Genomic DNA, 25255 nt, shown 5'->3' on the forward strand with positions numbered 1-25255 from the left:
GAAGAGAAGTGGATGATACTTCTCGTCAGAAAGCCCAGCTAGTAAAAGTAGTAAAAACGCCCCGATGTACGCACATAATACACGCCCAGTTGTACTTTAACTGTAAACACGCCCAGTTGTACTTTAGAAAGCCTCATTTACATAAATATAAAAATGGTCATAACTTGGCCAAAAATGCTCGTTTAAAAAAAAAACAAAAAAAACCTTACTCTTATCTACATTGCAGCGCCGATCTGCTGCAATAGGAGATAGGGGTTGCAAAATCTGGTGACAGAGCCTCTTTAAGTGTGTTTCCTATGGTTCAAGATCCCATCACCATATATATATAGTTACATATTTACTGGGTTGCACCTGCCATAGACCAATTTGCCATAAAGTGGATACATTTCTTTCTGTCTCCTGCTGGAAATCGGACAGATTTCCAGATCAACCTTCTTTATTAATACCAGTAACCTTGACTATTGTGATTGTCAAGTAAGATGTTTAGCCCTTTCTAAAATCTATCTACACAATCAGCAATTACTAAATAAGGGTTCTATAACTTTACAATTTGGATAGTAAAGTACGGTAATGCGTTAGAATTTTATAAATAGATTGCACTTCCCTTAGACATCAGCAGTGACAACATGTTTTCTGTGCAGTCTGCAAAAATAATTGAATTATTGAATATGATCATTACTTTTCATTGACTGTTGCTTTATCACAATATGTGCTCGCTAGACTAGACATAGCTTGTGTAGCGGGCATAGCCAACAAAAAGTTGGGAAGAATTCATGATGAGTCCTGAGTTACATCTTTCTATTTGTATCATATATTTGAATTATTAATAAAAATGTGGTGTGGCAGGAATATGTTTGTGGTATAAAAATGATGCCTGTAGATGTAGAACCGCCTTGGTAAGAAGGAGTTTGAATGCTGCAAACCATCAGAATTTATTCACTTTGTCCTAACATGTTTGCATCATATGTAAATTGTATTTGGAGATTTTGCTTGAAATAGCAATTTGAGAGATTATGTTGGGTCTTTAGTGCATCAGCATAAATAATTGCTCATGGAGCGCTACCCTTCAAGTGTTGTATAGCTGAATGCACTGAACTTATATTTCTCAGGGTAGTAAAGGTGAACGAGGATACAGTGGACCAGCAGGAGAAAAAGGAGAATCAGTAAGTTCATATATTTGATGCTGCTTGACATATTTGTTCACAGACAGAATCTTCCTAATAGTTAACTTTATAAGGTACAATTCACACCAAGCTCTTCCATGCAGTTGGCAGTGTGCCATCATACAACTATGTCTAAGGAAAAATAAAAAAGTTATGGCTCTTGGAATGCTACAATGAAAAACTGAAAAAATCGCTTGGTCATTAAGGCGCAATATGGGCTGATCGCTAAAGGGTTACTGAATATTTTCAACACAATTTCCATATTTGTAATTATTTCCTTTTTTTAATTAAAAGGGTCCTCCTGGTATTCCTGGCATTCCAGGCCCTGCTGGACCGTCGGTAAGATCTTATTTCATATTTTTATTTTATGTGCTTACTTATGATCAGAATGTGTGACAGGATTTTATTATACTTGTTCAGGGACTAAGAGGAGAACGAGGACTCTCAGGAAGTCTCGGAGAGAAAGGTGATCAGGTAAATAGATGCTACATTGACTAAAGGTGCGCACCACCTTTATGAATAGAAGTAAATAGACTTGGCTGTCCTCCTAGATTTTGTTGCATCTTTTGTTGGTTTTTTACATTTGGATTCACAGTATCTCATATGCAGACCTAGATAATCCTTTTAAAAAAATTTATTTTCTTTTCTTTTACATGGGCCACTTATCATGTATTAATGAACATTTTTATCTCCAAGATATTTCGACATTTAGGTCAATATTTCAAGTTTGACATTTCTGTAGAGCACACCATATCCTCCTCCAGTTATATCTTTGTTTTGCCTTCTCTGAAGTGACAAGTGTCTGTCCATTATCTACACCAGCTATTATACGTTCTCACCATATTTTGCTCTTTTCTCAATTATATCATCAATCATGATAGTCTCTTAGCATACTAACCTCAATGACTGATCACTTCTGTTTCACTTTAGGTCAGTTTACGATGACCTAAGGGGGTATAGTCCACTAGCATTTACATTTTGGACCTCAAAAAGTACAACAGAGATTGCAAGAGTTGAATAATTACTAGCATGATGACATAATCACTTGCATTTCAAAAATTTTTATATCAGTGGTTAACCCAAAAATATCCTTAGGCCGAGTTCACACAACACAATTACAGTACATCTTTTCTATATTGCCAAATGTTGTTTTTGCTATTCCAGAGTTCTTCCTTACAATTGGTAGAGCTGGTCCAGTATATAACATATTGAATTACCCTTTAGTTTTCTCATTTTTTTTTCCTTGGGTCCCACCTGCCAACCACAAGTTCTCACAATTGATAAATAGAATTCCAGTGTGGGTTCTTGTGAGTAGGCTCTTGCCATTTATGACCTTTGTAAGAAATAAAATAAGTATTGATAAAATGTAGTCATAAACTGGCCTTTTTTTGAATGATGGAGTGGCGTATTTTACACAACAGTCTCCGTCTTGGGACATACTGTATCTCATGGGTAAACAATGTTTCAGGATTATGTTAAGGCACTCACAATATATTGTACTGTAGCGTTTTGCTTTTTTTCTAACCACAGGGATTTCCAGGTCCACCCGGGCTCCCTGGCCTTCAAGTAAGTTACAACGAATAAGGTATTTTGCTTATTGTTTTTTAACTGTTTATATAAAGTAAACAGTAAATTTTAATATCTATTCATAAGAGTTTGTTAGTAGAAAAAATTCCAGTGAAATATGTCATATTTGGGGCTTGTCCTCACATAATTTTCTGGCCAGAATTACGGACGGAAAATCCGCAGCAGAATACAGTAGTAGCAAATCTCATTCAAACGCTACGTATAATTTCCGAGCAGAAATCCACCTGCGGTGCGTACCTTTCGTACCGCAGCATGTAAATTCCTGCTGCGGAATGTGGACTGAATTGCTGCGTTGAAAAAAACTGCCGCAAAATCCGCACCATTTTCTGCAGTAAAAAATCACAGCAAATGGTGTGGTTTTTCCGCAGCGGTATTTCTGCTAGTTTCTGCGGAATTGGTTCAGATATTTTCTGCAGCAGTTCCGTTACGTGTGGACAAGTCCTTATAGAGCATATTATATTTCCTTTTAATTCATTTACAACACCTTTTTGATATATAGTATCTAATGTGTTTGACTGAGCACCCAGATAGAAGTCTTCCCATAATAACACTAGCATTGTATTTATATGACTATATGATCAGGAAATTTGACATTTTTATCCAAGGGACCCCCTGGATTTCCAGGAAAACTTGGGCCAACAGGACAACCTGGTCCACCTGCTGAGAAGGTAAGTTGTACTCAGGTTGGAATCTCATTCCTAGAAGATTCTGTACTGTCCCACATATGAAGCATCATATCAGAAGTATTTTCCATAGGGCAGCAGGTGATCAGGTAACACAGATCTGAGGAACAGTAAAGCTAGAATAAACACATATAGATACACGTGCCCACTCATAGTTAAAAAAGGGGAGTACTTAAAAAGTTAATATTCGTGTGGATGTTCATTAAAAAAAAAAGATATAAACAACTTTAACTTTTTTTATGAACCCTGAAAATACAAGCTACATAAATAATTTAATTGTTACAGCGCAAAATATTTCTCACTAACAGCACACTGCTTCATCTAACATACTGTACTATCACTTCAGGCTATACTTTAAATTACTTCAACTTTCCACCTGTTGTTTAAAATCATTTTCCTGCAAATCACATTAGGCTGTGTTCACGTCACCGTCTGTTTTCCGTTGAGGGGTTCCGTCGGAGGTTTCCATTGGGATAAATCCTCAGCGGAAAGCAAATGGAAACCTCAGCTTCCGTTTCCCTTACCATTGAACTCATTGAGCTAATGGTTTCTGTCTGTCACCGTTGTGACAGGGTTCCGTCGTTTTGACGGAATCAATAGCGCAGTCGACTGCGTTATTGGTTCCGTCAAGAAAAACCAAACCCTTTCACAACGGTAACAGACGGAAACCAAAAGCTAGGCTTCTGTCACCATTGATATCAATGGTGAGGGAAATGTAAGCTAAGGTTTCCTTTTGCCTTTCCGTTGAGGGGTTAAACTGACGGAAACCTCTGACGGAGCCCATCAACGGAAGGGCAACAGTGATGTGAACAGGCCCTTAGTTAGGGAATGAATCAGTAAAAAATGACATATTGCTTAAATCAGGTTTTTATTCTAAACATGTTCTTTTAAAAACGTTTCCTGATTTATTTAGCTCATTTGTCAGTTTTGCTGAATAGATAGGGAGAGCAGGGCCGATTCTAGCTTTCCTGCCGCCTGAGGCGAAAATTGAACCGGCGCCCCCCCCCCCCCCCCCCCGCGCGAGATCTTGATTGACATCCCCAGCTGTTCTACATCACTAGCGGCCTCACAAAATAAACTAAAATCATACCACCCATTATCTAGCTGCATTATACAGTGACTACAGTACTGATTAGAGGCAGAATAAACATTTACATTAAGTGACTCACAGGTGACGTCTCCATCCGGTTCAGAACTCTGTGATGACTTCTCCTGGCCATGGCCCATTTCTGCAGTTTTCCACTCAGATATCTTCAGCTTCTCACTTTTCAAACATTTCTGCACCTATAAACGAATATAAAATTCTCATGCTGCCAAAAAATACACCCCTAAATATAATAGAACCATAGACTGCACCTCGAATTCTAAAAGAACCATACACTGTGTCCCTGATTATAATAGCACCATACATTGTGTCCCTGATTATAGTAGCACCATACACTTTGTCCCACACACACACAGTGCCCCCTGTATAAAGTGCCCCCTGTAGACGGTGCCACACATAGAGCCCCCTGTAGACAGTGCCCCACATACATAGTGCCCCCTAGAGAGCCTCCTGTAGACATTGCCCCATATAGCCCCTGTAGATTGTGCCCCCTGTAGATAGTGCCCTACAGATTCCACTGTAGAGAGTAGCCCCTGTAGATAGTGCCCCACATACAGCCCCCTGTAAATAGTGCCCCACATTTAGCCCCCTGTAGATAGTGCCCTACAGAGACAACCGAGAAGCAATGAAGCACAGGGGATAACACACCCCAATGGATAATATTCAAAATATAATAGTCACGTATTGTAAAAGAATATATAGATCTTTATTAATAAATAACAATACATGGTATCACATAAAATACAATAAACATACAAACAAACATATGGAGAGCAGCAGCACGGTAGACTAGTGCGTATACCAAAGGGTTAAGCAAACCTGACCCAGCTCAGAATCTACCATCCAAAGTCGAATCCCAAAAATACAAGATAAATGGTAGATATGTGTCGTAGGAAAGAATATAACAAGAGATGCTATGGAGACTGTATAATATATGAAGAACAATAATCTGCTATATAGCTCAGAAAATATATACAAGAATTGTGCAGAGAACCAAGCAGGGAAATAGCAGTAACAATAACATCAATAGATATCCTAAATATGAGACTCACATACCTAGGGACATGATGGGAGAGAGCTGAGATGGAACACAGGAGCAAAAACGCCTCGACGCGCGTTTCGCCACGGACTGGCTTCGTCAGGAGGCTAACGATATTAAAATAAGGGGGACTATATAAAGGGTAGCTGGCATTAATAATGATACACACCTGTGGATGCTGCGCAGATCGACGCTCACACCGCATGTTGCGAGAAACCTCATCACCAAAAGCGCCAGAGTGTTCGCATGGTGATGACGCATTACGTCGAATGACGCAAGGCGCACATCACCAAGGTGATGCGAACAAACAAAGTTGGCACCATGGAATGAGATAATCACAGCGCATGCGTGGAGTAGCGTACATACATACAAGCACTAGGTGAAGATAGAGGGCAGAAAAGGATATATACCGAGCAGCTCAAGTAGGTAAAGAGCTCAATTGGGGACGATTTGATCAAACTATGATACAGATAGCAAATATCAATATTCAATTGTTGCAAGATATTAAAAATAATAAACATAATTAATCTATATGTAACTCAAATTAGACATACTAGCCGAAAAACAAAGAACAATAATAATATGTGTTATATACATAAAGGATATACATATATACAATATATTCCTTCCTTATCTTTTTACAGTGTCAACATATATTGATTACTAATGCCTACGATTTCCTTATAATTGATACCAATATACACTCTATCAGATAAGAATAAGTAGTAGTGAAAAAAACGTGAAGGATGAAAAAATATATATATATATACATGAAATAAATGTGAAAATATAAAAGTGTAGAAATATTATTATATGAATTTTTTATAGAATAAAAAATTAAAAAAATATTTTTTAATACAATACAAGGTGTAAATAATAAAGTGAGTAAAAAGAAATATGTGTTACACTATACAACACAATTGGTGTATAAAGAGATATATGTATATATGTACGATTGAGTAGATAGTGCAGAAAAGGTATAATGTGAAAAAGAATATGGACAGAAGGTACACAATGATATCACAATAGGCATGAACATTCAGATCATATGTATGTAAAAACATCTATATGACAGATATATACAGAGGATAGTGGTGACATGAAATAAGGGATATAAATCATTAGATAAAAATAAAAATATAAATAATATATAAAAGTGAATAATGAAACAACCATTGAATGTATAACGAAAATAAGGATACACGGTATATAGATAAAAATAATACTAATAGAAATAGAAATAAATATAAATAAATAGAAAATAAAATAAATAAAATAAATAAATAAAAAATAAAATAAAATAGATAATAAATAATTAATAAAGAATAATAAAAAATAATAAATAATAAATAATAAATAAATAAAAAATAAAAAATATAATAAATAATAAAGAAAACTAATACTAATGAGTGAATAAGTATAACGATAAAAATAAAAATTGTGTAAACAAAATACAAAGAATTATAAAAATAGAAAATATATTTCTATTTCGACTTCCTTTATTAGAGTAATGCATTGGAATATGAAAATGAAAAGAAAAAGAAAATATACAACTAAACAGTATGTGTATAGACAACTATTCAGCATAGTAAATAAAAGCTATATATTCAAACTTGATTGAAGAGATCATCCCCCGATACGCAATAGTTCATGATATATAATATATTCATGAACTAGATATTCGGCCCAAAGGAACATCACAATAGAATAAGCCAACAGAACTATGGATATAGAACATAAAAAGCAAAAATTAGAACAAATAAACAGACAAAGTCCCCCCAACAGAAACATTCTTGATGAATAAAAAATAAGGACAAATTAAAATTCGCGCAAAAAGTGATAGTTACAGAAAGGGTTTGAAGCTAGTGGCCTCATTCAGGCCAAAAGGTGTGGTGGTATTTAAAAGTGTGATCCACTTCATTTCTATAGTGCCCTACATACATCCCCCTATAGATAGTAGCCCCTGTAGATAGTGTCCCACATACAGCCCCTGTAGATAGTGCCCCACATATAGCACCCTGTAGTTAGTGCCCCACATATGGCCCCCCTGTAGATAGTGCCCCACATTTGGCCACCCCTGTAGATAGTGCTCCACATATAGCCCCCACATATAGCCCCCCTTTAGATAGTGCTCCACATACAGCCCCCCTGTTGATAATGCTCCACATATAGCCCTCACAAACAGCCCCCGTTCGTAGGTAATGTTCCACATATAGCCCCTCACACTTTTAACATAAAAAACTTTATATACTCACCTAAACCCGTTCCTGTGCCATTCTCTAGCAATGCATGCCTGCTCTCTTCTGAGCAGGTCTGCTGCGGCTGAACGAAGTTGCTGAGTGGCAGGGCAAGTCATTCAGCCCGGCCAATTAGCGCCTTTCAATGTTGCGTCATTGAAAGGCGCTAATTGGCAGACTGCCTTGTCATGTCAATCAATGACGCAAGCGCTGCGATGACGACGTTCCGTGCCCCGCCATTTAGCGCTTATGCATGTAATTGCATCTGCATCCTATAGACGCAATTATAGTACAGGAGAGGGTGGTGTCGGCTGGTTTCAGCCCCCTCAGAGAGGCAGCAAGCCGCCGCCTTAGGCGAGATGCTCATCTCTCCTCTGTTATGGAATCACTGGTTGCGCAATTCCCAAAAAGCTACCGGAGACTGTCGGGAGTAAGCATGCAAATAAAACCGCAACCACAAATCTGTCACAACTCTGATTGACAGAACTAAAGCTACTCTGAGCTATTCTCCAGAGCCCACCACAAGGCGGGATGGTTTTTGCTGCACAGAACTCAGGTTGTTCTAACAGAGTTTAGTGTTGGATAAGGAGTGCAATGCAGGCTATACCTGAACAGGTAACCAGAGGGTAAACAGAAAGTCCAAAACAGAGCGAGTAGAAATCAGGTACAGCAGAGGTCAAAGCTGGCTGGGAGCAGATAATCAAAATCGGTAAACAAGGGGTTAACAAGAGCCAACCCAAGGTTAGTTTCCAAGAAGTCCAGAAGTCTAGCGCACAGGGTAAGTGAGAGCTTGATAACAACACCTAAGTAAGGAGAAAATTCGCAAGCAAAGAATGGAGGAGGAAGCCCAAAAATACCTCACCCTACACCTGACAGGAAGAAGACAGAAGTGAGATAGTCTCAGGAAGTAAACAGAACCTCCCAGAAACTAGATCAGTATGGTGATCTTAAAGACACAGATGCTTCCTAACAGTACCCCCCTTAGTAAGAGGGGCCACCGGACCCTTAAACCACGTCCTAGGTTTCAAAGGAAACTTTAAATGAAAGCTTTTAACTAGACAACTAGCATGTACAGAATAGGCAGGAACCCAAGTTCGCTCCTCCGGCCTATACCCTTTCCAGTGCACCAAGTACTGTAGAGTACCCCTGACCCTTCAGGAATCCACGATCCTCTGAACCTCAAACTCCACATCTCCTTCCACCTGAACTGGAGGAGCAGGTTTCTTGCGGGGATTAGATGGTGGAAGAAATTTTTAAGGAGAGATTTGTGAAAAACATCATAAATCTTAAAAGACGGAGGAAGAGCCAGACGAAAAGTTAATAATTTCAATAATTTCATATGGACCAACAAACCTAGGAGCAAACTTGCGAGACGGTACTTTCAGTCAGAGATTTTTAGTAGAAAACCACACCCTTTGCCCCACACCAAACACAGGACCTACCGTACGTTTTTTGTCAGCATTTTTCTTTTGAGTAACTTGTGAGTTCTTCAGATTAAATTGAACCTGAGCCCAAACTGTGCACAGTTTATTTGATTCAACTTCTACCTCAGAGTTATCACTAGAAGAGGCGGAAAATTAACCAAAACGGGGATGAAAACCATAATTACAGAAAAACGGCGAGGTATCAAGAGACACATGGGGGCGATTATTTATAGCAAACTCCGCTAAAGGACGATATGAGACCCATTTAACCTGGTTATGAGCAATATAACACCTAAGATACTGTTCCAAGGTTTGATTAAAGTGCTCAGTTTGTCCATTAGTCTCAGGCTGGAATGCAGAAGAGAACGATAACTGTACACCAAGTTTTTTACAGAAAGCTCTCCAGAAGCTAGCTACAAATTGTACACTTCTATCAGAGACCATATTTTCTGGAATACCATGCAGACGAACCACTTGATCAACAAATAATTTAGACAGAGGTTTGGAATCAGGGAGTTGAGGCAAAGGAATGAAATTACACATTTTACTGAAACGGTCCACGACAAGACAAATGTCAGTTTTCCTTTCGGAGGGAAGCAAATAAGTGATAAAATCTATGAACAGATGAGACCAAGGTTTCTGTGGGACAGACAATGGCAGCAGTTCACCCATAGGACGAGTTTGAGGAGTCAGCGCGAACGCAGACATCACAAGCAGAGACATAGGAACTCACATCACGAGACAAAGACGGCCACCAAGAGAGCCGCAAGACTAATAGTTTTTTCCCAGTTATCCCTGAATGACCACACAAAACAGAATCATGTAACTCATTGAGCAAACAAAATCTGAACTGAGGAGGTACAAACAATTGTCCTGCAGGGATGTGAGACAGCACTTCCAAATGAATGAAAAAAGTGATCCTCTTTAATTACACATTCAACGTTTCAGCTCAGTGTGAGCCTTTCTTAATTGTTTGGGAAAGGCTGACACTGAGCTGAAACATTGCATGTGGAATTAAACAGGATCACTTTTTGGTAGTGCTGTCTCACTTTCCTCTATCTACATTGAAGGGTCATTGAACTATGACCTAGGAGGCGTGCACCCACCCCAGCTGTGTGTCCAGTGCTGCTGATATATACCTAACTCCCTGCAAGAATGGTTTGCGGAGCGAGTTGTTGACATACTTTAATCTCAGTTGCAAAGTCAGGTGATATTGCAGAAATCAATATCCCTTTAGATAGAATAGGTTCTGGATGAATGTCGGGGACCTGTGAGGAACAGAAACTTCGGGATAATGTGTCAGCCCTGACATTTTTAGACACGGTTCTGTAAGTTACAATAAAGTCAAATCTGGTAAAAAAACAAAAACTCTTCAAATGCCCACTTAATAGCAAGAAGCTCATGATTAGTTCTTTTCAGTGGCAGAAAATTTACAAGAAAAAAAAGCACAGGGATGCAAATTAGTCAATACAGAAGATCCTTGAGATAACACAGCCCCCAAACCTATTTCTAAGGCATCAACCTCCACAATAAAGGGACTAGGCAGGTCAGGTTGAACAAGTGCAGGTGCTTTTATAAAACGCTGTTTTAAGGTATCAAAGGTGGAGACCGCACTAGGTTTCCAATTTACATGATCAGAACCCATTTACGTAAGATCAGTCAAAGGTTTGGCAATGGAGGAAAAATTATGAATACATTTTCGGTAATAATTAGCAAAACTCAAGAACCTCAGCAGAGCTTTTAGTGAAATTGGTTGGATCCAATCAAGAATTGCCTGAACCTTAGTTGAGTCAATACGAAAACCATGAGGAGACGGCATATAATTGGCTTGTGAATGGCTTGTTATGGAATCACTAGTTGCGAAATTCCCATGAGGCTGCTGTCGGGAGTAAGCTTGCAAATAAAACCGCAACCCCAAATCCATCGCAACTCTGATCGACAGAATCTAAGGCTAATCAGGGGTATTCGCCAGAGCCCACCGCAAGGCGGGTGGTTTTTGCTGCACAGAACCCAGGTTATTCTAACAGAGTTCAGTGTTGGATAAGGAGTGCAATGCAGGCTATACCTGAACAGGTAACCAGACACCCAGAGGGTAAACAGAAAGTCCAAAACAGAGCGAAATCAGGTACAGCAGAGGTCAAAACCAGCTGGGAGCAGATAAACAAAATCAATAAACAAGGGGTTTACGAGAGACAAGCCGAGGTCAGTTTACAAAAAGTCCAGAAGTCTAGGGCACAGGGTAAGTGAGAGCTTGAAGTAAACAGAACTGCCCAGAAGCTAGATCAGTAGTCATGGCGGTCTTAAAGACAGACGCTTCCTAACAGCCTCATGGACGAGGGAGAGGATGAGCAGAATCATCTATTTATCATTAGAGGGTGGGCGAGTTAATGACAGATTTATTGCACTGCTGGAGGCCTAGATATAGCAGGATAGTAACGCTATATACACACTGTGATGTTATACACACAGATAAGGCTATGTATGCATCGCCCCTGTTGCTCCCTGGTCTCTGGGATAGGGTTTGTACTGCATCATTTCCTGGAGACTGTATTAGTCTATGATATTTCTCTGTCAATTGACTCCCATTCATTGCAGCTGCCATAAAGTACACATAGCTCCAACATTTAAAAAAAGAACAAACACATTATTTCTCTTCTACATACATACATCTAATTCATGAAACCAAAATGAAATAGTTAAATACTGTACATGAGACACTTCCTGAAAATACATAGTGGAAATGAAGGGACATTTGTATTTTTTCTCTGTGTTACACATATAGGGGCAGTAGATTGTTTAATAAATCCCCCCAATATGTATTGTTAAAGCGGCTATATCATGAAAATGTGCTGCCCTATTTAAGAGCAGCATAAATTCATGAAAGGTCCGCTGGGCTATTAGACCAAATGGCACAAAAAAATATTGTGCTGTTTGTATGAAGAGTACAGGGGATAGTTATGTGTCCAATGTATGCATGAGCCAGCGCTTACCCCTCTCGTCATCGCCTACCGACCCCAAATGAATAATTTACACCTGCTGATGTATATGACGTAGCAGTTCTGGTAACTATCATTCAACTACATTACAGTAAGCATGCGTATGTCTAGTCCATGTTGAACCTCAATCTGTCCTTCCATGAGAAGGAGAAAACTATAAACAAACCTGTAAAAATGAGCATATTCTCATATAAGAATGAAAGAGATGCCACAACTGATGTTTTAAATCTTAAATTATGTCCTTTTGTCAATAGTTTTATACTATTAAGTTATTTAAATATAACCCATCACCTAGAATAAATGTGCAGATTATTAAAGGGGTTTGTCTCACTATAACAACCCCCCTTTTTTAAACTAAGCTGGTGCTCCTTACAAAGCCCTAGCTGTTATCGCCAGGGGATCCACGTGTGGCCACCCATTTTCCCTGCAGCGACTGCTGCTGGGGAAATATAGAATTACATGGTGGTTATTTAGATTAAAGACAGTCCATCCCTTCTGGCTTATAGAGGGGGGACCCCCCTCTATGATGTCTATATGCTTTAATAGTGCATATGAATTGGGGCTGTCTTTATGAGGAGACATTAAACCAACTTTTAATACAAAATTCATGCAAACAAAAGAAAATAAATGACCCGTACCTATAGATGGTCAGTTAAACTTTTATGATAAAAAAAACAATTATGTTGTATTATAGACAGTTGTGCAGAGTTTTATATTATAAACTCTTTACTGTTGAGTAAAGGTTTTATTTTATTATGGTTTTCTGTTCTCTTTTCTATGTGCAGGGTGCAGAGGGACAACCCGGTTCTCCAGGACAAAGTGGTCAACCAGGCTCATCAGGACTTCCTGGAATACAGGTAAGCGCAGCTTGCTTTTTAGAGAATTAATGGTGATGTACTAAAATATCATTAATATAACTCTGTATTCATTTATTTAGGGTCCTCCAGGAATTGAGGGTCTAGATGGAAAAGATGGGAAACCTGGAGCCAGGGTTTGTACCAGATAAAAATTTTGGTTTAAAATGTAAATGTATTACTCACATTCTGCTGTGGGACAAGCTCACTTGGTGCTTAAAATAAGCCCCCTCAGTCCGTAAAGCATGATAACTGTCGTAATTACAATTGTTCAACTGCCAGTTTTCAACCCCAAATTACTCATTAACTTGCACAGCCCCAATTTACACATTTAGCCTCCCCAACGTCCATTATTAATTGTTGAATTTCTACATATTCAATTAAACATCATACACACAATTAGATCTATTTAGAGGTGCAATTTTTTAGACACATTAATGGGAAAGGCTATAACTCACAGGTGACATCTTTTCTGATTGAAGATGGTAACTCTCCCTTTTCTTCTCTATCTCAGCCCAGACCACCATGATGATTTTTAGCCACGGCCTGATAGTGCTCTTGAAAACAATAGTGCCAGATAGATAGTGACTCAATCAGTAATAGTGCACCAAACGGTAATAGCACAGCACACAGTGAGAGTGTTCCCTTTTGTGCCCACACACTAATAATGCCCTATTTTGTGCCCCACACAGAAATATTGCCCCTTTTAGGGCCCACAAACAAAAAGTGCCTCCTTTTAGGCCCACACAATAATAGCGCCCCTTTAGGTCCCACAAAGTACTAATACCCCTTTTTAGGCCCCACACAGTAACTGTAACCCCTATTAGGCACAAAACTGTAATAGCGCCTCCCTTGTGTGCACACAGTAACATATTCCTCTTTGTGTCCCCACGCACCAATAATGCCTACTTTTGTATTACACCGCAGTGGTATTAGCCCTGACAAAATAAATAAAAATGATACTTGTACAACTCCTTTTTTGGGACGAGCAGAGCGGATGGAGCCTGTACTGTCCTGTACTGACAGCAGCCCAGCACTGTGATGTCATTGCACCGCCTGCCCCAGAGCCACTGTGCGCACAGGATGTTGATGGCCCAATGTCAGTAGCCCACGCTGCTGTAGTGATGGCATCACGCTGGGCCACCAATGTCTACTGCTATCAGCAGTGCAGGCAGCGCGCTGCTCTCACTACATCGTGCTGCCTGCCCCAGTACCCAGACGCCGGTGCCTCCCTGCTAAGACATAGTTTTCAACTGTATCTGCTTCCTGAGGACACAGATACAGTTGAATGTGTACCGATGAAAGGGAGCCTGTATATAACCTATACATATATGGTTAAAGCAGCCCTGCTTCTCATATCAGTGGCACATATAACTTAGTTCCACTGTCATTGAGGAGGCTGTAGGCTCAGGATTACCCTCAACAATGAGCACTACCCTCTAGTGCAGGGGAAGCGCTTATTGGACCTGCAGCAAGCCTCTCAGGCATGGTATCTGAATGGCTGTACTAAAATTTTAAAGAAACAGCAATTTTTTAACCATTAAATTGTGCCTTACTACCAGAAGTCTTTGATGGCACCCCAGGCAACAACTTACCCTGCTTGCCCCTTGTCCAAGCCCTGCTCATATTAGAAGAATAATTTATGGCCATAGTTAAAAAACTGTTAGGTAGAGTTTTAGAAATAAACTTGCCCTTAAAAAAACATTATCATTAGTTGTGTGAGGAGACGTGTGTGCAATGCAATGTGTAGATCATCTTGAAGTGTCAGTTATAGTCCAAGCTATTTCATAGTAAAACACTATGTATCCATTTTGTCTTGTCTTCTATTTACAGGGAGAACCAGGTACTCCAGGTACTCCTGGGCATAAGGGCATTCCGGTAAGTCAAAGGATAATGCAAGATTTTTGTAATGACCCCTTGTATTGATCTGAGCTTATTCATCAAACATACTTTACTATGGTGACTTCATCTATTTAACTGTTATGGTTTGTGCTTGATAATTTAATGGGCAGTTTTAGGCACAACTTATGGGAATTCCAATTCAACTGAAGTGCATTCTGTTAGATTAGTATATTTTAGTATTTTTATTGGAGTGTTTGTATAGATTATGCTTTTGAAGTTGAGTACTATGGCAACATGAGTTTTTAATAATATTTTTATTTTAGGGATTCAAAGGAAAAACAGGACATATGGGCATGCCGGGAGCAAAGGTAAAATTATTTAACAATATTCATCATCTATCATTCTAAGACTAACTACACTTTAATTGTACCAAAAAAAGAATTCTCATTTGTTAATCTGTGTTAATCTGTGTCTCAGGGAGATTGTGGGCCTGCCGGACCTCAAGGGAGTCAAGGAAGGCCAGGAGCAGAGGCAAGCTCTAAACTTAATTTACTAATTTCTGAAAACTATGGATGATTTATTCTTGCTATAAATGCTATAAATATAAATTTTATCTAGGGTGACCCTGGTCCAATGGGCCCACAAGGACGTCCAGGTCCCCCAGGACATCTAGTAAGTAAATCAATATCATTTGTATGGTTATATACACACTTATGAGGTCCACGTTACATAGTATTTGTAACCTTACTTCTAGGGACCTGCAGGAAGCCCAGGACAACCAGGCAGCCCAGGACCTTCAGGGCTGGTAAGGTCTTATAACTGCTTTATCAAAGTAAATACGTAAATTCGATTTTACCAATTTTCTTATTTGTCTTTTTAATTCTAGGGATTGAAGGGTGACCGCGGATCCTCTGGTGAGAGAGGTCTAATGGGTATTCCCGGGGAACCAGGAGCCCCAGGACATCCTGGCCCTGCTGTGAGTATCTTAATGATGACAATAACCACCCAACAATGTGTGAGCAATGGCAGTGGTTTGCAAAATGATGACTTGTGGTAGTTATGAGTTAATTAAATAAGGTAAAAAGGAATGTTAAGTAAAAACCTTTCTTTGTGTTTGTTAGGGTGAAACTGGAGCCGATGGAACACCAGGTAAAGAGGTATGCAATATTAAAAATATCAGTCTATGTATTTACAGACAATATATACTGTATGTAAGTATTCAACATGAATACAAGGCATGCGCATAATTACATATTAAATAACAAAATTACCACAGAATTAAAGGAAAGTACTCTTAAAGATTGTATTTACAATTGGAAAAGTATCCGACAAATTGCATGTCTATAATATTCCCACTTTATTTAAGTAAAAACATTCTACAAATTAAAGGGACTTTCTAGTTTAAAAACCCATTTTCATACACCCTATTAGGGAATCCTGTGTGAATAATAGGGATTCCCTGTTGAGGATTCCCACGTCTTCGACCAGGGTGAAAAGCAGTTTCAGAGTGTCTCTCACTAAGGAGGACCTGACATGTCCTGTTCTGCATTACATAAGCAATGCATTGATTTGATTGGGCTCTGGATAATGCTTAACTTCTCCTCTGGTGGCGCTGCAGGGAAATTGAACACTTACTGACCGGTTTCCACACAGATAAAAACTGAACGCTCGCTGTACCAGCTGTGGGACATGTGATCAGCTTTTTGTTAAGTGACCATTCTAACAAGTAGGGATTCCCCAAAGCAGGGAACCCCTTTAAATAAATCTCTCAACTTTTAAAATTTTGCCTGTTGCCTAAGAGAAAAACATTCAATACTATTGGACCAAGCTATCTCTTCCCTCCCTCCATGGGGATAACACTGGCAGGTCCCTTTTATGAAAATGTTGTCAGAGACTATAAGGGGCTGATGCTTTTCTGATAAGCAGTAGCTTCTTCTGGGCTCTGATAGCATTTGCATAAAAGGACAGGCAGGTTGTTAGGTTAATTTAGGCAACAATTATTCATTTTATGCTAATTTTAGGGATACCATACACATACAAATTATTAACTTTAATAAATCATAACCTATTAGTCTTGACCATAGGTGCAATGCGTAAAAAGATTTAGTGCAATGGGTGAAGTCCACTCATAGGGCAACGTCCATTCACTAGCGTATTGTACTGCTGTCGTGCATCAAATCTTCGACATGTGAACGTCGCCTTAAAAGTTAGAGAAACATTTAAAACAAATGTCTTTCTTTAATAATCTCTCCATTATGTAGTCTACTGTACTTTGTTCTCTTGCCATGTTTTCGCCCCTCGATTCTCAGAAAAATATGATTGTAATAAGCATTCATGTTCTCTGGCCCTTTAGAGAGGCACACTATGTAAATTGTAGCTAAAGGGAACCTGTCACCAGCACTTCACCTCTACTCACCCCTCTCTGGCCGCTGCTGTCAAAAGTTCATTGCCGTTATCCCCTCTCCTAAACTCCTCCTCCGATGGTAAATAACGGTCTGCAAATATTTTGCACCTTTTATGGTAATAATCCGGCAGTCTTGTTCATTCGCCTTCTTATGCCCGACCACCGCTGAAAACTGGCCCGCCCTGAATGCTGAAATCTCATATGTGATAGCGCGCATGCGCCCGTCATGTGTGGTCCGACACCCTTCCCGGCTTCGTCAGGGCCTCAAATCTAGTTACTGCGCATGCGCCGCAATTGTGTCCCGTTGTTCGCACCACCAGAACAGGACATTAATGCGCAAGCACTGGATTTCGTGTGTGCTAGGGAAGGCGAGGAGCTGTCAATCAAAATTAAGGAGGCGGGGTAAACTCGGAATGGCTTGAGGAATGAAGATGTGACTCTTTTCAAATTAAGATTTATATGGCACAAGAATACTAAAAAACTGAATACTAAAGGTACAGAGCCTACTTAGAAGACAATTATAGGTTACATAAAAATTATTTTTCACCCACCTCCACCAGGTATTCCTGGTTTCATAGGTGAAATGCTGGTGACAGGTTCCCTTTAAGGTAATCTTGTTACCGGTGTCTGTATTTGTGAGTTATCCACTCACTTTTGGTCCTCAGCTGTGTCACGTGACCAGCAATAGGGCTCTCCAACTGTCACAGTGTCTCATGTGTGGACAGGAAGTCAGTTTCTCCATTCATTACTATCACAGCCTTGATCTGAGTCTTATAGGAATGAATGGAGAAACTGACTTCCTGTCCACATGTGAGATGCTGTGGTAGGTGGAGAGTCCTATTGCTGGTCACATGACACAGCTGAGGACCAAAATGGAGTGGATAACTCACGTATACAGCCACCGGTAACAAGATTACCTTCACCACAATATACATAATGTGCCTCCCAACAGGCCAGAGAATAAAAAATGTTGTGGGAGTGCTTCTTTAAACAAATGTCTTTCATTTCTAGTTGAACAAATTGCTTTACAAAGTAGCAAAATTAGCATATAAATTATGACAATTAAGCCCATGTATCTCATAACACAGTTCTCAATTCAGCTGAAATTTAAAACAAAAATAATCAAAGAATCCAATGAAAGCATTGCTCAAAGCTTTGGTTTCACACACTGCAGTTGACGTACAGAGGAGCCAAATAGTCACCTGTATTTTAAATTTTTTTTTAGTTTGGCATTTCGCAGAAACTCTCACATCAACGATCCCATTGATCCCAACCTTTTCAAACAATCACCAAAGTGCCCAATATTGTCCCTTTACCTACAGTCTCCAAGATATAACTCCATCAGCTGTGAAAAAGCACCTACAAATAGAAAAAAAACTTGCATCTTCTCACAAGACATCTTGTCAGTACTATAAACAGGACCATATAAATGAGTCACTCTGTTAGAATCTTGTCTAGATGATAAATCTAACTGCCAGTGTGCAAGTGTGGACAGGTAACTGTTGGAGATTATCTGTGATTTCTGTACAAATGCGTAGGCCGCTCATGAAACCACGAACAACAGGCCCTCCACATCATCACCGCATTCACGTGCCTCGCATCCCATACTTAATTATCAAAATTTCTTTGCTAATTTTATAAAGTGATTATAGTCTTTATATTCCTATAGCACTATTATTTATTGAATATTTATTACAGTGAATTTGTGTCAAAATATTTTTTTATATGCAAAATAGTTTAACAGAAAGTGTCCTTTACTGTAAAAACTTAAACTTGCATAATCATGTATTTTCTTTTTTTCCGTCAACAGGGCTCTTCTGGTAAGCCTGGAATTCCTGGAACCTCAGGAGAAAAGGTGAGAGGACACCTTACATTTATCATCTTTGACATTTCATTTAACTACATGTTTTAATTCTTTATCTCCTTATATTGTCCTATTAGGGTGAATCTGGAGCTCCAGGGCCTGCAGGAACTCAAGGGGAGAGAGGAAGGCCTGGACCACCTGGAGATGGTTATGGAAAGAGTTCATCAGCAGGAATAGTTGGGCCTAGAGGACCTACTGGAGAGAGAGGATCGGGTGGTCCTCCCGGACCACCAGGATCTCCAGGAACTCCAGGATCCCCTGGAATAACGGTAAGCAATAACTTGTCAAAGAACCAACTGTTAATAAAGAGAAAATTTCACTTTTAATTTATTCAATAGAATTTATACCCCCCAGTATCCTGATCAACAAGCACAATGAAGGGTCATCCATGAGTGGGGCTGTGTCTGGAATAGCAGCTCAGCTCCATGCAAGTAAATGGACACAGCCACATGGATGAGAGTGGCGCTGTGTGGACACTACAAGGAAGGGAACGCGGAGCTCCAGCAAGTCAGGCACTTGGCTTTGCTCTGCTGATTGTTGGGTTCCTGGGGTTAGACTCCCACCAATCGCACGCTGATGGTTTATATTAAGGATAGGCCATCAATGTTAAAACCTGGAAAAATGCTCTACTACATAAAACTCAGCCAGGAAAAGGACGTTGTGTATGACGACTACTGACATGTATCCTTTAACTAAAACATTACTTTTAGTGCTATATTTCTCATCCCCCTCTGTGTAAAACAAACTTTTTCTATTAATAGGCAGAGCCCATCAATTATGATGAAATTAAAAGGATGATCCGACAGGAGATGATCAGACTCTTTGACGGTATGGTCTCTTATACATGAACTTTGATATGGAGATAAATCCTCCAGTCATTATTCATAATGACTAAAAGGCCAAACTTTCCGTTCTCATGAAAATTCTGATTGTTTTACTAGAACGGATGGCTTATTACACCACACGAATGCAGACGCCAGTGGAGATGGCAGCCTCACCAGGAAGACCAGGTACTCCTGGAAAGGATGGAACACCAGGTCGCACAGGTTCGCCAGGTGCACCAGGAACCCCAGGTCAGATCGGACGGGAGGGCAGACCAGGAGTCCCAGGAATGAGAGGTATATTAATTGTCTACATAGAAAAGTAAATACATTGAATTGGTGTAGGTCTAAAATATACATTGTTAGAACAAAACCACTGAATTTTATTTTTACCTATTTTACTGTTGAGGCATGCATTATGTCTATATTTTACAGAAGACTTAGGGCAACAAACATATTATTTGTTGGGAAAAACTGTTTGGTTTAAAGTGGTTTCAACTAAATGTACGCTCATTTTTTTTATTATTTTAGGTGAAACAGGATCCAAGGGAGATAAAGGTGCAAATGGTATTGGCATCATGGGTGACGTGGGTCCACCTGGACCACCAGGTATTATTTACTTTTAACTTATTGTGCAAAAAAAGTTAATTATTTAGTACAAATTTTAACCTCAAATGTGTTCAAGTAAAGCGGGTTTCGCAAAGAAATGGTAATTCTAATAGTATATTTTGTTTAATCCGTTAAAGACGATGTCATTTTTATTTTTTTTCCTTTTTTTCTTCCTCCCCGCCTTACAAGGGCCATACGTTGTTTTTTTTCGTCGTCATAAATGTACGAAGGATTATTTTTTACACCTTTTATTGTACCATATAATGTACTGAAAAATAGAAAGAAAATTGTGGAATAAAAAAAACAGTGATTCCTCCATTGTTTTGGTTTCATATTTACAGTGTTCATTGTGCAGTAAAAACAACATGTTGACTTTATTTTGTGGTTCAATATGATTATAGTGATACCAAATTAATATTTTTTTTTAATTATTTATTACTACTTTTAAAAAACAAAACATTTTTTATTTTTCCATCCATGCAGCGTTCTGAGGCTAATTTTTTCCAGAGCAAGCTATTTTTATTGGTACCATTTTGGTACATACAACTTTTTTTTGATCACTTTTTGTTTATCATTTTTATTTGGAAGCTAAGGTGACCAAAAAACAACAATTCCGTCGTTTTAAAAAAAAATTTAACGCCATTCACCCTGTGTATTAAATAACATTATATATTAAATTAAGTCAGACCTCTACGAATGTGGCGATATCAATTATGTTTATTTGTTTACAATACTTTAGGGGAAATATGGGAAAACAAGGGGTTTGACCTTTTAATATTCCTTTTTTATGTATATTACTAAAAACTTTATTTAAATCTTTTCAATTTTTTTTAGTTCCCCCTAGGGGACTTGAACAATCGCTCGTTATGTATTGCAGTGTGTTGTGCTACCTACCGACTCCTATTAAGGCTTAATAAGAGGAAAAATATGTCAGACATGATACTAATGTATGGCATGATTCTGACAGGCATCCATTAAGCCCTGTCCCCAGCAGGGCTTAATGGATGTACAAAGATGGCAGACCTGAGGGCCCCAGACTGCCATGATGACCATCGACCAACCACGATCACATCATGGGGGGGTGATGGTACGTTGTAGGAGGCCATTCCTGTTCCAGCCATTTAGATGCCAAGGTCGCTATTGACCGTAACATCTAAGCGGTTAAATTAGAGGCATCCCGATCGTTACACGGAAGTGTCGACTGTAAGATTCAGCCGACATTCTCGTTCTATGGAGCGGGCTCCGTTGTCCCCCACCCGACCTCCGTTGTATATACAGTGGATATAAAAAGTGTACACACCCCTCTTAAAATGCCAGTTTTTGTCATGTTACAAAATCAGTACAAGATGAAAAAGTTCAGAACTTTTTCCACCTTTAATGTTACCTATAATCTGTACAATTGTATTGAAAAACAAACTGAAATGTTTTAGGGTGGAAAAATAAAATGAAAAAACAAAAATAATGTGGTTGCATAACTATGAACACCCTTAAACTAACACTTTGTTGAATTACCCTTTGAATATATGACAACATTCAGTCTTTTTGGGTAGAAGTCTACCAGCATGGCACATCTTGACTTGGCAACAATTGTTGGCCACTCTTCCTTGCAAAAGCACTCCAAATCTGTCAGATTGCGAGGGAATCTCCTGTGTACAGTGCTCTTCAGGTCACCCCACAGATTTTCAATGGGATTCAGGTCTGGGATCTGGCTGGGCCATTCCAAAACTTTGATCTTCTTTTGGTGAAGCCATTCTTTTGTTGATTTGGAGGTATGCTTTGGGTCGTAGTCGTGCTGAAAAGTGAAATTCCTCTTCATTTTCAGCTTTTTAGTAGAGGCCTACAGGTTTTGTGCCAATATTGACTGATATTTGGAACTGTTCATAATTCTCTTCACCTTGACTAGAGCCCCAGTTCCAAGTGCAGAAGAACAGCCCCAAAGCATAATGCTGCCTCCACCATGCTTCACTGTGGTATGGTGTTCTTTTGGTGATGTGCAGTGTTGGCTTTGCGCCAAACATACTTTTTGGAATTATGGCCAAAAAGTTCAACCTTGGTCTCATCAGACCATAACACATTTTCCCACATGCATTTGGTAGACTTGATGTAGGTCTTTGCAAAACACAGCCGGGCTTGGATCTTTTCCTTTGTTAGAAAAGGCTTCCGTCTTGCCACCCTACCCCACAGCCTGGACATATGAAGAATATGGGAGATTGTTGTCACGTGCACTACACAGCCAGTACCTGCCAGAAATTCCTGCAGCTCCTTTAATATGGGAGATTATTGTCACATGCACTACACAACCAGTACCTGCCAGAAAGTCCTGCAGCGCCTCTTGGACTAATTTTCGTCTTGCCTTTTCATCACGTTTTGAGGGATGTCCAGTTCTTGGTAATGTCACTGTTGTGCCAAATGTAATCCACTTCTTGATGACTGTCTTCACTGTGTTCCATGCTATATCTAATGCCTTGGAAATTCTTTATTACCCTTCTACTGACTGGTGCCTTTCAACAATCAGATCCCTTTAAAGTATTGTAAACGCTTTACGGACCCTGGTTTTTGATGTCACATGCTACAAAGAAAATGTCACTAAAATCCTAATAGAACAGCTGAACTTTATATGGGGTTACTCAGAATCACTTTAAATAATGGCAGCTGTGTACTGATTACTATTTAACATGAGTTTAAATGTGATTGGCTAATTCTGAACACAACCACATCCCCAATTATAACAGGGTGTTCACACTTGTGCAACCACATTATTTTTTTATTTATTTTTCCCTCCATAAATGATTTGTTTGCTTTTCAATAAAATTGCACAGATTATGGGACACATTAACTCCTTCAGGACTGAGCCTGTTTTGGCCTTGTGGACGCAGCCGATATTTTCAAATCTGACATATGTCAATTTATGTGGTAATAACTTGGGAATGCTTTCACCTATCCAAGCGATTCTGAGATTGCTTTCTCATGACGTATTGTACTTTATGTTAGTGGAAATATTTGGTCAATAAATTCAGTATTTATGTGTGAAAAACACCAAACTTTAGAGAAAATGTGCAAAAATTTGCATTTTTCTAAATTTAAATGTATCTGCTTGTAAAACAGATAGCAATGGCACACAAAATAGTTACTAATTAACATTTCCCATACGTCTACTTTATGTTGGCATAGTTTTTTGAACATCCTTTTATTTTTCTTGGACGTTGCAACTTTAGCAGCAATTTCTCACATTTTCAATAACATTTCCAAAACCTATTTTTATAGGTACCAGTTCAGTGATATACATTAGAAACCACCATAAAACACCCATTTAAAAAACTGCACAGGAACTTTCACAGGAATTAAAGCACAGTAGAGATGAAATTTAGGGAAAAAAATTGTCAGAAAATGCATTTTAATAAAAAAAATTCTGTAACACAGAAGGTTTTACCCGAGAGATGCAACTCAATATTTATTGCCCAGATTCTGCAGTTTTTAGAAATATCCAACATGTGGCCCTAGTGTGGTAATGGACTGAAGCACAGGCCTCAGAAGCAAAGGAGCACCTATAGGATTTGGGGCCTTCTTTTTATTAGAATATATTTTAGGCACCATGTCAGGTTTGAAGAGGTCTTGTGGGGCCAAAACAGTGTAAACACCCCCAAAAAGACACCATTTGGCAAACTACACCCCTCAAGGAATTTATAGAGTGATATAAGGAGCATTTTAACTCCACATGTTTTTTGCTGAATTTAGTGTAATTAGTCCATAAAAATTAAAATCTAAATTTTTTCCAAGAAATTATACATTTTTACAAGGCATAAAGAAGAAAAAGCACCCCAAAAATTGTAAAGCAATTTCTCCTGATTACGGCAATACCCCATATGTGGTAATAGACTGCTATTTGGATACACGGCAGAAGGGAAGGAGCGCTATTTGGTTTTGGGGCTCAAGTTTGCTGTATTGGTTTTCAGGTGTCATGTCGCATTTGCAAAGCCCCTGAGGGACCAACACAGTGGAAAACCCCCAGAAGTGACCCCATTTGGGAAACAGCAGCCCTAAAAATAATTTATCTAGGGGGTATAGTGAGCATTTTGGACCCACAGGTGTTTTGCTGAATTTAGTGTAATTAGGCCGTGAAAACTTCTATTGTATTTTATTCTTCTTTTTTTTTACGGCGTTCACCGTGCATTATAAATGAAATATTTAATTTATTCTGCGGGTCGATGCGATTACGACAATACCATATGTATATAGGTTTTCTATGTTTTACGGTGTTTGCACAATAAAATCCGTTTTAAAAAAATAATTTAGTTTTTGTGTCGCCATATTCCAAGAGCCATAACTTTTTTATTTTGCCATCAAAAAAGCTGTGTGGGGGCTTGTTTTTTGCGGAACAAACTGTAGTTTTTATTGGTATGCTTTTTTGGGTAAATGCGACCTTTTGATACCTATTTATTAAATTTTTTGGGAGCTAAAGTGACTAAAAATAGCGATTCTGGTATCGTTTTTTTATTATTTTTTTATGGCTGTCACCGTGCAGGATAAATAACATTATATTTTTATAGCTCAGGCCGTTACGAAGGTGGCGATACCAATTATGCATAGTTAATTTTTTTTCTAATAATAAAGGGCTTTATAACGGAAA

The 25255-nt window shown here is 38.9% G+C and overlaps 1 protein-coding gene across 1 annotated transcript in view; it reads left to right on the top strand.

Moving 5' to 3' along the window:
- Window positions 1–25255, top strand: part of COL16A1 (collagen type XVI alpha 1 chain) — a 176895-nt gene that overhangs the window by 141311 nt on the left and 10329 nt on the right. The window contains exons 52-70 of the mRNA XM_075853167.1: window positions 1110–1163; window positions 1458–1502; window positions 1584–1637; window positions 2694–2729; window positions 3356–3418; window positions 13020–13091; window positions 13172–13225; window positions 14922–14966; window positions 15254–15298; window positions 15408–15461; window positions 15549–15602; window positions 15685–15735; window positions 15817–15906; window positions 16052–16087; window positions 19145–19189; window positions 19276–19467; window positions 19960–20026; window positions 20140–20316; window positions 20551–20628. Coding sequence (XP_075709282.1) covers window positions 1110–1163; window positions 1458–1502; window positions 1584–1637; window positions 2694–2729; window positions 3356–3418; window positions 13020–13091; window positions 13172–13225; window positions 14922–14966; window positions 15254–15298; window positions 15408–15461; window positions 15549–15602; window positions 15685–15735; window positions 15817–15906; window positions 16052–16087; window positions 19145–19189; window positions 19276–19467; window positions 19960–20026; window positions 20140–20316; window positions 20551–20628 — 1312 coding nt within the window. The remainder of the gene's footprint in view (window positions 1–1109; window positions 1164–1457; window positions 1503–1583; window positions 1638–2693; window positions 2730–3355; window positions 3419–13019; window positions 13092–13171; window positions 13226–14921; window positions 14967–15253; window positions 15299–15407; window positions 15462–15548; window positions 15603–15684; window positions 15736–15816; window positions 15907–16051; window positions 16088–19144; window positions 19190–19275; window positions 19468–19959; window positions 20027–20139; window positions 20317–20550; window positions 20629–25255) is intronic.

Source organism: Rhinoderma darwinii, chromosome 2, assembly GCF_050947455.1.
Source record: "Rhinoderma darwinii isolate aRhiDar2 chromosome 2, aRhiDar2.hap1, whole genome shotgun sequence".
NCBI lineage: Eukaryota > Metazoa > Chordata > Amphibia > Anura > Rhinodermatidae > Rhinoderma > Rhinoderma darwinii.